Source organism: Miscanthus floridulus, chromosome 5 (assembly GCF_019320115.1).
Source record: "Miscanthus floridulus cultivar M001 chromosome 5, ASM1932011v1, whole genome shotgun sequence".
In the NCBI taxonomy this organism is placed as follows: Eukaryota; Viridiplantae; Streptophyta; class Magnoliopsida; order Poales; family Poaceae; genus Miscanthus; species Miscanthus floridulus.
In genome coordinates this window covers 128,725,749-128,738,239 of record NC_089584.1, presented here as the reverse complement: position 1 = coordinate 128,738,239, position 12,491 = coordinate 128,725,749, and the positions used below count along the sequence as shown (strand labels likewise).

The 12,491-nt window shown below is 41.3% G+C and overlaps 1 protein-coding gene across 1 annotated transcript; it reads right to left on the bottom strand.

The window, feature by feature from the left end:
* Positions 1 to 5,700: 5,700 nt before the first annotated feature.
* Positions 5,701 to 6,066, bottom strand: LOC136453551 (small ubiquitin-related modifier 1-like). Its single transcript, XM_066454111.1, has one exon. The coding sequence runs from the start codon at positions 6,064 to 6,066 to the stop codon at positions 5,701 to 5,703; it is 366 nt and encodes a 121-aa protein (XP_066310208.1).
* Between the last annotated feature and the right edge of the window lie 6,425 nt (positions 6,067 to 12,491).

Below are 12,491 nucleotides of genomic sequence, written 5' to 3'. Positions count from 1 at the left end.
TTGTGAGGGGCATTGTGCTCGCCCCGCGGGACTCGTGAAGAGCAACTCTAGTTGAGTGTGTCATTGAGCTACCCTCACTTTCGGAATAGGTTCCTGCGGTGCTCGACGTGCGGGCTTGGCGGGTGATGCCAATTAGCCGCCGACCACCAAGTGAGCGGTCGATATAACGGGGACGTAGTGTGTTGGCAAGCACGTGAACCTCGGGAGAAAATCATCGTGTCAACATTGTTCTTCCCGTTGGTTTGCAATCCCTTTACACAAGCTTGTTATTACTTTCATATACATTGTGCTTGTGTAGTTGCTCTTATAATTAGTTGGCTTATGTAGCTCACTAGTTACCTTTTTGCTTATATAGCATAGAAGTAGCTCCCTTGCATGGCTAATTTGGTTTGTGTAACCTTGTTAGTCACATTGCTTAGTTTGAGTAGCTAAGTATTTGCGCTTTCTAATTTGGCATTGGTTGCCTTATTATTGAGCATTGCTAGTGAGCTTAGGAGCTTTGTGCTTTTGCTTATCAGAATTGTGTAGGAGCTCCCCGGTGTATAAAATACTAGTGGCATAGGTTTGTGTGACCTTGCTCCTAGAATTGGATAGGTGAGCTCTAGCTCGTCCGGCACTTTAGTTGCTTAATTAGAATCTTTGCAAGGTGCTAGAGAACATAGATAGAGGGATGTAGTCTTATCTAGACCGATTGTTTTAATTCTGCACTTGTTTCAATTAGCCGACACGATTAATTTTAGAAAGGACTATTTACCCTCCTCTAGTCTGTCATCTCGACCCTACAACCGCCCTAGGCTGTCCGGTGCACACCGGAAAGGGCGGTGCCACCCCTCAGGAAGTGCTGCGCGTTGGGTACAAGTTTTGTTGCGTTCTATGACCCTCGGACAACCCAAACTTACTCTTTTTTCTCCTTTTCTTCTCCAACTTCACCAAGTTGATCCAAATTAACTCCAACAACTTCTCCTTTGTAAATGTGCCAACACCACCAAGTGTTCACCATCTTGTGCATGTGTGTTAGCTTTTCACAAACATTTTTCAAAGGATTAGTCACTCAAATCAACACGCCACTCGATCCTAGCAACGATGCAAAGTTAGATCACTCGAGTGGCACTAGATGACCGATATGCAAACAAGTTTGCCCCTCTTAATAGTACGGCCATCTATCCTAAACCCGGTAATAAACTTCTCTACACACATATGACTAAAGAAATAAAATGTCCTATAGGTTATACCTTTGCCTTGCACATTCCATTCCATCTCCTCCAATGTCGATGCAACACATGCACCAATAAGATCACAAATGATATAATCCACTTCATATCATCACGTGACCATATTAGTTCATCGATTTTGACCTCACTTGCTTTTCACCATTACCTTCATCCATCGAAGCCAAGTCTTGCTCAAGCTTCACCGCCACGGGGTCCATCGCTCCAAAGCCTCCAACTTGCTCTTCATGTTTGTAACTGGTCCATCAAGCCAAGTCTTATCTTGATCTTCTCCACCTTAGTGTCGACGTTTGATGACCGACAACCCATCACGGGGGCACCTCGGACGGTGTTTGGTAGGCTTCGATGTATGCAGAACTCGACAGTAAACTCAAAGAGATGAATGATTTATACTGGTTTGGGCCCTCTTGTTGAGTAATAGCCTTTACATCTAGTCGGCATGTAGCTATTTGCGTTGGATTGAAGCCAAATTCTTGAGTCCAAGTGAAAAACGAACTAGGTCTTCGAGTTGGACTTCAGATGGGATCTCCAACCTGGACAAAATTCACGTGTCCGAGTGGGAGTCATGGTTGATGGTGACCTCCTGAGTTTGAGTTGAATTAGAAATTAAGAGGTGCGAAAACTTCTCGGCGAGTTGATCTAGTGTGATCGTCGAGACATCTGGTGAAGCTTGAGGCATCGAGATCTCCATGAGACAACTTTGGAGCTTGCCATTATCATCTGCCTTGTAGATCCAGGAGCCAAAGATGAAGGTGGTTCCTACCGAGAAAATCATGTTGTCGAGGTCCACCGAGCTCTCGATCACAAAGTCGTCGAAAGCCCCTACTTGGCTCGCTAGCTGTCGGTGTTTAATGACCGGCAATCCATCATGCATACCCAGGATGGTGTTCGGTGGGCTTCGGCGTACGCAGAACTCGACAGTAAACGCAAAGAGACGAAGGATTTATACTGGTTTGGGCTCTCTTATCGAGTAATAGCCTTTACGTCCAGTCGACGTGTAGCCTTTTGCGTTGGATTGATTGTATGATTGTTAGGATTACAAGGGGACACGTTGTACCTCTCTTTATACAAAGGAGAGGGTAAAGGCACATATCTAGTCCTAGTTAGTTACAAGAGAAGAGTCCTAGTCCTATTACAGAATCTAGCTTTCATAGTAAGCCGACTAAGTTGATCTAGAATAGCTTAAAGTTCACGCCACCTTGTCTCACGTCCTTTAAAAGATCGTGGGCCATCCCAGGGCCCATCCAGGTAGAACTCCCATGGGGAACCCCTAGGACCCTGATCTGTCAAGCCCTCGAGTGTGTTATAGTTGAACTGAGAAGCCTTCTTGCTCCTCCTGGTCTTGCCGAGTAGAAACAACTGTAATCTGAGTGCTTTTGAGAGTGAAGCCATGAGGTGCTCTGCAAAGCCTCCGAGTGACGTGCACTTTTCAAGAAAGTGCACTCACTGAGTGTAGCCCTCAAGCCTCTTTCTGTTTGCAAAACAAAGAGTTAGAGGCTCTAAAAGAAAAAATATCCGTAGAGGATGTGTACCCTGTAGCCCCTGAGCCTGTGTCCGAGTACTTGTACTCAAAACAAGGATCTGAAAAGAATATACTAGAGGATGAGAGTGTTAATGAAAATTATTGCCCTGTCTGCTTGTACAGAAGCAGGAAGGACCTATCGAAGTCACATGCAAAGCTTTTGTACTATTGGTCCAAAGAAGCTCAGTATATCCGTGAGAATATGCCATCAAAGATGCTACCGGGTGTACTGTATCTTCACATGTGCTGGAAAAAGGCTGCCTGTACACTAAAAGGTGTAGTGGGACGCATTGTGCCCTTGTAGTGTAGCACGTGAACCTGTGTAGGAGTCAGTAGTTTGTCTGTGTATTTCGTGTGAACCTGGTTTATAGACATCGTCAAAACGCCTATAAAAAACCCCTGGCAAGCACTTGAACCTCAGTTGTAGAAGAAGCAAAGTGGCTCAGAGTTTGTAGCTTGCAAATATGGTGGTGAACGAAGTAGACCAGTCCCTAGGAGTACTCGGTTGGCATAGCCAAAAGCTATAGTGACTAGAAGAATTCTTGTGAGAGGGTTTAGAGGTAGTCTAAACCCACAGTTGTGCACAGTAGAGTAGTCTGGATCTGCAACTAGAAGAAATCTTATGACGGCTGGTGGGGTAGCACATCCAACAGTCCCATGTTAGTTCTTCTAGGGTGCCTATCGACGTCTGTCCATGAAGGGTCATACTCGGACCTGAATGTGTACAGATGGCATCGGTTGGGTGGCAAGATGTGCGAGTAGCTCATCCTACGTACTAGCCTATAGGCTTCCTGTTGCAGTAGCTATGCTCCCAAGGGTAGGCGGCTAACAAATGTTCGTAACCGGACAGTCTACCCAAGGTTCTAGGCTAGGACACACTACATTTTTGTTATCTACCTGGATGCATGACTCTTCCCTTGGATCTAGGTGCATCGGGTAGAAAAGTACCTATTGAGAAGCACTTAGAGTATGAGTACTCTGTTATATCCAAGTAGGTGTGTCTTTGTTATTGACTAAAAAAATCTTGTACTGAGTGATCTTGAATCGTGTAGAGTGTTCAACTTTGTATCCATGGTACTGTTGTTGAATAAAAAATCATCATCCGAGTACTGCGTTGTGTAGTGCACACTGTCAAGCAATTGTCCAAGTACTGCAGAATCATCCGGGTACTACGCTGTGTAGTGCATACTATCAAGCAATTGTCCAAGTACTACAAAATCATCCAGGTACTGCACAATGTAGTTGTGTAAATAACAGTCGTATCATGGCCGGTACCTGGACGGAGGAAATCCAATGAATAAGTCTAAACACATTCTAATGCGTGGAAAATCAAGAAAAGGCGTGCAACCGTCGTATCAAACCGCGCAGCGTCATTAAAATGGAAGAGAAACCGAAACGCTGCGCCTGTTGGTGTGATTATCGGGTCGTGCGGTAGTGGAATCCCTATATAAAAGGTAACGACCCTGTGCGTCTTCTTCCTCCATCGCATTCCGCATTCTACTTAAGCCCCCGTGCCTGCTGTGAGCGCCGTCTCCCTCAAACCCTAGATCTGAAAAAGAGCTATGCTTGATGGGTAAGGGCAATAACCTGAGTGCCGCCACCAAGAAGGTTGCCGAGAAGAGGGCGTTGGAGGTGTCGGAGATGGCCGCTGTCGCCCAGATCTGGCCGGCGCCAAGCACAAAGCCAAAGCACCTTCAAAAGCTTTGTGATCAGGGCTACCTCCTTAACTAGAAGCTATGGGAATGGAAGGCGCCTCGTGAACACCACATTCCCAATCTTGAGCCGGGTGAAATTGTGCTCTTTATTCCGTTCATCCAGCATGGGTTAGGGTTGCCCGCTTGTCCATTTTTACATGGGTTTTTGCATTACTATGGCATAACCCTGAACCATCTAAACCCTAAGTTCATCCTACATCTGTCGATTTTTTTCATCTTTGTGAAACTTTCCTTGGTATTCCCCCCTCCATCACTCTTTTCCGCTATTTCTTCAAACTGAAAGCGCACCCGGACGCTGCAAATCCAAGCATTTTGGGGGGTGCTGGTATTCAATTTCGCGTGGGGAGGAAGAACGAGTATATTCTCTATACCCTGGTGGATTCTGTGAAAAATTGGAGAGCCGAGTGGTTTTATGTGGGAAACATGTGCCCCCCTAGAAGTCCATAGCGACACCGTGCTAGTGCCCAACAATCATTGGGATAAGGAGACGCTGAGTGCGACGGAACTTGAGGGTATTTGTCCTTTCCTCAAGCAAATCCGAGCCATGAAGGACCAAGGCCTTAGTGGAGTTGGAGTAGTTGCCAGCTTCATTAGACGCCAAATACAGCCTTTGCAAGAGAGGATCCACTATGGGTTCAAGTACACCGGCCCAGAGGACCCAGCCTGGGTAACCGCTGATGAACTAACGGAAGGTGAAGTTCTAGAGAGAATTCAGAACGTGCTTGTGTCGGTACAGGCGATACCATACCAGTACTCGGAGCATGATCATTAGAATCCGCTAGCCATAAGTATATTGACATTATAATTTGTAAATATCTTAATACTGTGGAAAACTGACTCCTGTGTGTTGATTGCAGGAGTTGGGGTGGAATTTCAATGATTTGCCTGCCCGTCCTCTGCGTCCTGATTTTAGAGGAGTTGGCGGGAGCGGAGCGGCATCTGGCGGAGCAGACAGAGGAAGCGCCGCCTCCGCCTCCCCTGTGGACTGTGAAGCCACGGGCGAGTCTGAAGATAACCCGGACATCATCAGAGTCCAGGCAATCCCGAGTGCCAGGCAGGGAGCCGCAGGATGACAATTCACAGTTCAGCAACCAACACCGCATAGGGTTCCAAACAAATCATAATCATAAGAGAAGAAACCCAAGAAAGAACAAACTGACAAACTAGTGCTAGATCAAACCCAAAAATCCTCGGCTCTCACGCAGAACTCTGACTCGCGCGCAGCGCCGCCTTCCTATGTGAGCATGATATCGATCGTGTCGCCGTCTTCGAGGCCGACCTCGTCGGGCGTCTGGTTGGGCCGGATGTAGTGGCCGTGAGGGTCTAGGAATAGGACGGCCTTGGGGTGGAGCGAGTGCTTGCCGTAGTACATGTCCATGAGCCGCCGCAGCTTCACGCCGCGCTTGATGTGGAAGAAGACGTCATCCGCGGTCTGGCTGTGCACCTTGATGTTGATGAGGGCACCACCGTCCTTGCCCGCCTCGGCCTTCAGCGTCTTCGTGGCCATACCCGGACTCTCCTCCTCAGCTCCCTTACCCCTCTCCTTCTTGTCCCCGTGCCCTACGTTGGACGGCGACGGCGGCGGTGGCGGCGTCGACATTCATCCTCCCTCCTCTCTCTCTCTCTCTCTCTCTCTCTCTCTCTCTCTCTCTCTCTCTCTCTCTCTCGCCTTTACTCTAGGTCTTATAACGGTTTCCAGGAGGTTACAGGGGCATGAACCATTCGCGATATTATAGAAAATCAAAAGTGAGAGATGACGGAGAAAATGGGTGTGGTCTTAGCTCTAAACTGCCGTTTTTAGATAAAACGGCGTGAACATCGGACGCGTGGGGAAGAGGATTGATTCGCGCTGAGCCGCGTAGGAAGGCACACTTCCTCCGTACCAAAATAAATAACTTCCTAAAAAATTTCAGATAAATTAAGAATGCTGTAAAAAACACATCTATCTTTGGTTCCTTTTCTTCTACAGATACTATCTTCTAGATTTGGCAGTTATTGTTTGCATGCATCCGTGATATACTTTTCAGTTGATATAAGAGTAATTGCAAAAGCCACTTTATAAGTTTATATCCTTCCTTATTGATAATCCTTCCTTATTAACAGGAAGTTAGCTATTTTGGAAAAAAATATCCTTCAATAATTTTTTAAATTAGATCTCCAAATATAAAGTACGAACATACTCCCTCCATCTTGGAATATAGTGCATGCCGGTCATTCTCAGACAAAATAAGGTAGAGTGCAATAGACACATGTAGTCCTCACTTAACTTCCTAATATATTGAAATTTGATTCTATTCCATATGATTAAAGGGTGAACTCCCGGTCTCCTTGTATGAAATATGGTAGGTACATAAATTACTTTCCTAATACAAAATAATCATGTATTTTTATTTAGGTAAACGTTATCTTATAGTTCCCCGAATGCACTATATTTTAGGACAATTTTCAAATGCCAGAATACACTATATTTTAGAGCGGAGGGAGTAGAGCGGAATTAACCCTCCTAAAGTATGTACAAAATATAAAAAAATATTGGAAAGTGATCTTTATTCAAATGACTCTTCACTCTAAATGAAGATTCCGAGAGTGAGTCTAAGAAAAGTCGCCTGCTTCTTCATCTGTAACCGTTCCATTTGCAAAAGGTGATTGGCTTATGACCGTCACCTTTGATCAATCATTTGATCAGTCACTAGTGGCGTCTCTTAGATAGTACTTCCATGTTGCCTATTTTAACTTTTACCCTTCCTTGTTTATCATCGTGTCTTTGTAAAATCATGTTCGATCGTTTCTTCCCTTCTTTATTAATTGCGTGGATGCCAAATCATGTTCATTTATTTCCTTCATTTAATCGCGTGAAGGCAATATTACCTTTATTTTATTTCCTTAATTTTTTCTCCTAATCGCTTGTCGATTTCAAATTTTCTTTCTCTTAGAGCAACTCTAACAGGAGTGCTCAAATCTGGGCCCATATTTTTCACTTCATGGCTCACTCTAATTTTGAGCGTCGATTGAGCTATGCACATCTGGAGTAGTTGAGACTCGGGAGGGTTGCCAGTAGGAGAGGAACTATGCGCGAGTCGCCAAGAGGACGAGCCGTGGTTGTGGCATCTCATCGGAGGAGACGCACTGGTATCGCCCACACGCTGCTCTCTTGACATATCTACCTCGCCTGACCCAACTGTCGGTGGTCCTCGCCAACTGGTGCGACGGGGAGAGGGGGACGTAATAGGGGGTCGCAATGGGTGGTGCTCGACAAGCGGTGGCAAAGAGTGCCGCACGAAGAGGGTGACTACAGTGAGGTCACGAGGAAAAGTATCCCGTGCGCAGACAACGTTTTTTGCAGGCGAGAGGTGGGATGTCGAGAAGTTTTGCGTGGGATGGAGGAAAACATAAGCCAACCGTAGAATGAAAGCCGGATGGAGAGCCCCTAGGAATAAGGACTAAAAGGCTTTATTTGAGAAGCCTCCTATTTTGGGGCACCAAGTAGGGGCCTCGTAGACCTTGTTAGAGTTGATGTTAGGCCTGTCTCAGTGGTGAGTTTTATAGCGTTGTTTTCAAAACTGTCATGTCATGTAACATAAAATGAAACATCCACTCTCAATAGAAGTCTTATTTTATAATTATAATTTCATAGACATCTAATTTCATGACTCATACAGAATTGGTAATCGTGCCAAGAGACTTTCATCCTCATGAAACTCATTTTCTCTCTCTCTCTCTCTCTCTCTCTCTTTCTCAAAATGTTGTCAAATCATCAAAAGCGCTTACGTGGCAGCTTATTAAATGCAAATGAAACTCTGATAACAACTCATATTGAGACTGGCCTTAGTGTAAGTATCTAATATGGACTTACTCGCAGCACCGTGTAGGAGGTCTCTATTAGGGTCGACCCTGAGGTGGGCAGGGGGGCTACTGCCTACTGGCCTATGCCCCTGAAGCCCGAGGCCTCTGACATCATATAGAAATGTAAATAGTTAGGTTTATTTATCTTAGCTTTAATTTTTCTATATATTTCAGTCTATATATAGACTACAAGCAAGAATTTAACACAAGTCTTCAAAACATAACATAACCTATGGTCATGAGTATGAGATTGGACATCTTCCAAATTTGATGCCAGACGTGACTTGAACGTAACTCGATTGGTTAGGCTTTCTAGCTTATGATCAATTTAACTCTAGAGCATATGTTCTGCTCAACAGATGTGTAGTAATAAATCATGCTAATATTTTGTCTATAACTAAAATTTTTAGAAAAATCATACTCTCGTTGAAATTTCAAAAAATAATTGGTGAAATTTCACGAATTTCAATAGTTTTAGGTATGGCAAAAAAAGTGTGGCACATCATAAACGGATAGTTTATGAAAAAAAAAGTTGTTATCACTTATGAGTTATACATAATAAGCGCGAGAAATAATTGAGGATCGAACTCTATGTCTAACTCAAAAGAAAAATAGATCTTTTATAAACACTGTTATGCATCTAATACTTTAATTTGACTTTTACTTTATAGTTTTGCACTAGGAAGCGTTTGAGAGATGAACATTGTTTTTTATTATAATTTTTAGGCATCTAATACTTTTTTGTATAACATATAACACTTGAAATTTGTATTAAGAAACCTACACTCTTTGTTCCAATTTATAAGATATTTTGGATTTTCTAGATATATTATTTTTATTTTAATCTAAATATAGTGTATATCTAAGTACATAGTAAAATCTATGGGTCTGATGGTTGTCCGCATTAGGCTTAACCTATATTAGACCTTATGCAGCACAACCTAAGCCAGTATAAACATATGCAGTGCCTTCATATTTGGTTCTCACGCATAGGCAAGTCGTGTCTGATAAAACTATATTTGTTTATTTACATTTTATTGCATATAGTCACCTTATATGTTCTATTAGAGATCTCATGTTTCTAGTAAAGGTAGAGAATGTGAAAATATTTTATTTTGGTATGTCTATCGGCTTATGCAAATTTGAATTGTCTAATATGAAAAATCTGGCATACTAGCTAATGATGCATTGGTCTGCTTTGAGCACTATACAAGCCTGCATAAGAGCCACTGCAAGCAACTAAATATGGGCAAATTACATTACACAAGCCCAAATACAAGCTAATGCAGACAATCAATCAGATCCTATGCATCTAGAAAAATAAAAATGTCTTGGAATTTAGAATTGAGGGAGTATATTTTTAGTGTAGACTTGAGGTGCTCACGGCTAGCTCGACGCTTGGACTGTTGTCGATTGCACACATCGTGGACTCGGCTGCAGGCAATGGTTTTCTAGACACTAAACGGTAAATAATCATTCACCGACCGTTCAGCTATTATTTGGATTAAATGGTCCATTAAACAGTCTAAGCAGCCAATTAAACTGAATAAATTGATGATTAAATGGAAACGACATATCGCCATGTAGCGTTTGCACAATGTTTAAATAGGCTCAACGAACGTTTAGATGAACAATACATGCAACATACATGATTCAATTTGCTCGAACAGATCAAATTCATCAAATTTATGGTATACCACTTTATATAAAGGCACCAATTTTACCTCGTTGTCCATTATAAATGCTACGTTTATTGTTTCTCCCGTTACAATTGCAACACACGAACATATTTATCGGTCCTAAAAAATATTAAGCATGATTTTGAGAAATGTTTATACCTTCCTAGTTATTGAACCAGGTTTCATAAATTATCGAGTTTGTCTTTTAAAAGATGTTGAATTAGTTTCTTGAATAGTTTGAATGCGTGCAAAAACAATGAAATTTATAAACAAAAATCGAGCATAACTTAGCTAGATATGTTTCTTATGGTGGAACCTATCTACTTTTATATGAGTTCAAATTCTTGATTTGACACGGGTACTCTATTTTTCTGGATTCATTATAGGATTTTAATGGCACTATTCCTTCAGTGATAGGTGGCGACACGGCGTGGTCACTGATAGTGAGATTACTGCATATGTGTATTCATAGGAGATAGTGTGTACATGTATATGCGCGTCTATATTGTGTGATTTGATTTGAAAAATAGATGAAAACTAGCAAATATGTCCGTGTGTTGCAGCGGAAAGAAAAAACTACCAAACTTTAATAAAAAAATTAGGATAGAAATGTTACATATCTATTTTGTTTTTTAATATTTTTATAAAATTTAAAAATTATAATTTATTTTAGGATCACTATGACATCCACAATATAATGGTGCATTTGGTGCATGTCCATGTCAAGTGCTCCCTGCCAGAGCTGGAGGCCTACCGATAGCCATTTTTAGCGTTGGATCTGGGCACCTAAACGGTTCTAGCTTCGTGTATAGGAGGGCAGAAACGCTCCACCGTACCATCTCGTTTGGTGCGGCTTCGCTCGCTTCGGTGCCTAAGCCATACACGGAGCAAGTGCAGGAGTCGCACCAAACTTGCCCTATGTTAATATTAACACTAATCTTGATAGATTTCCCCCCTCCATTATAAGGCACGGAAATATTTATTACCTATAAATATATCATAACTTAAATTTTCATATTATGTATGTGTTGGTAGAGTAAAATATTAAATTCTGTGATTTCTTTCTTTTTTGAAGACCATATAATAATTAATAAACATAAAAAATAGACAAAATTATGGATGAGCGAGGAAAAAAATAGCCAAGATGGAGTCGTCTCAAGAAAACCATAAAAAATCAAAAGATTCATATCGGGAAGCTGTAAAAAAATAGAAGAGTCGGCTTTGGTAAAAGCAGCGATAGAAAACAACAATATTCAACATATAGGAAAATCATAATAATAAAAGTTCAAAAGAGTAAGCTTTGGAAAAAAAAACAGTGATATAGAGATATAGATTGCTTGGAATATTTGATTTTTGTTTTGTAAATCATGGTTGCATACTTGCATGCCTACGTGATCGGCTGCTCCTAACCTCCGATGGTGGGCCTAATTGGGCAGGCTGCGTTGGAAAAGAAAAAATAATCTAAAAAATAACGTAGAAATGATATATATCTATTTATGTTTTATACTTTTTTTTATAAGATTTCAAATCTACAATTTATTTGTGATGACCGACATCCATAAGTTAATGTTGGCAATAATATGATAATATTTTATTAACCCCGTGTCAAATTAAAATACAACCTTCACAAAATTTTTTCTCTCGTCGCAAAACATTTAAACATAAATATATAATAAATTCATTTTTTATATTATCCAGTGTTGCTATACTTAAATATGAAGCTCCTGGTTATCTCTGAGAACCCATAAAATATGTAATGCAAATATCTATTTAAAGTCAGTAAGATGTTAGTTGCTCATGTGCCGAGAATTCATTTATTCGTCGATGATTATAACGAGAGACCTCTCAATTTTTTTACATAGCAACCCTCGATAGGGATTGTAGAGACAGATTTATTTCGACAAAATTATGAATGAACCGCTTAATATTTTAATTCACGGATTCATTTGTTGAACCATTGGCTGATTTTAACAAAATAAGTCTTTCTTCTAATCAAAACTATATCATTATATTGATGTACTGTATTTATATTTGTTCTCGACGTTTATTAGAAAATAAAAAAAAAGCATCGGCCCAAAAGAAAGGATAGAAAAACGAGCTAAAAATCAAAACCAGAAAACTAATCGAAACAACAAAATACCGAAACGTTATGGGGCAAAAAAAAAACCAGCCGAACAAAATGGGAAAAAAAGGGAACAAGTTAAGACCGAGGAGGACACGGAAAACAAAGGAAAAAAGAATCAGGAACATGAACACCAGCGGACGTGCAAAACAGAAAAAAGCAGGAACGCGGAAACGAATTAGGCAGAAAAAATTAGCGGCAGAAATTTTGCCTATTTGATTAGGATTTGGATTGTACCTGTCCAGATTACTTAAAAAGGCCTACACATGTTATTATATATACTTAATAGGAGAGTTGTAGAGAGACGAAAAGAAATAGTTTCAATATTCACGGAGTTAGTCAGAGGGCATACCAAAAAAAATGGGTAGGTATAGATATATG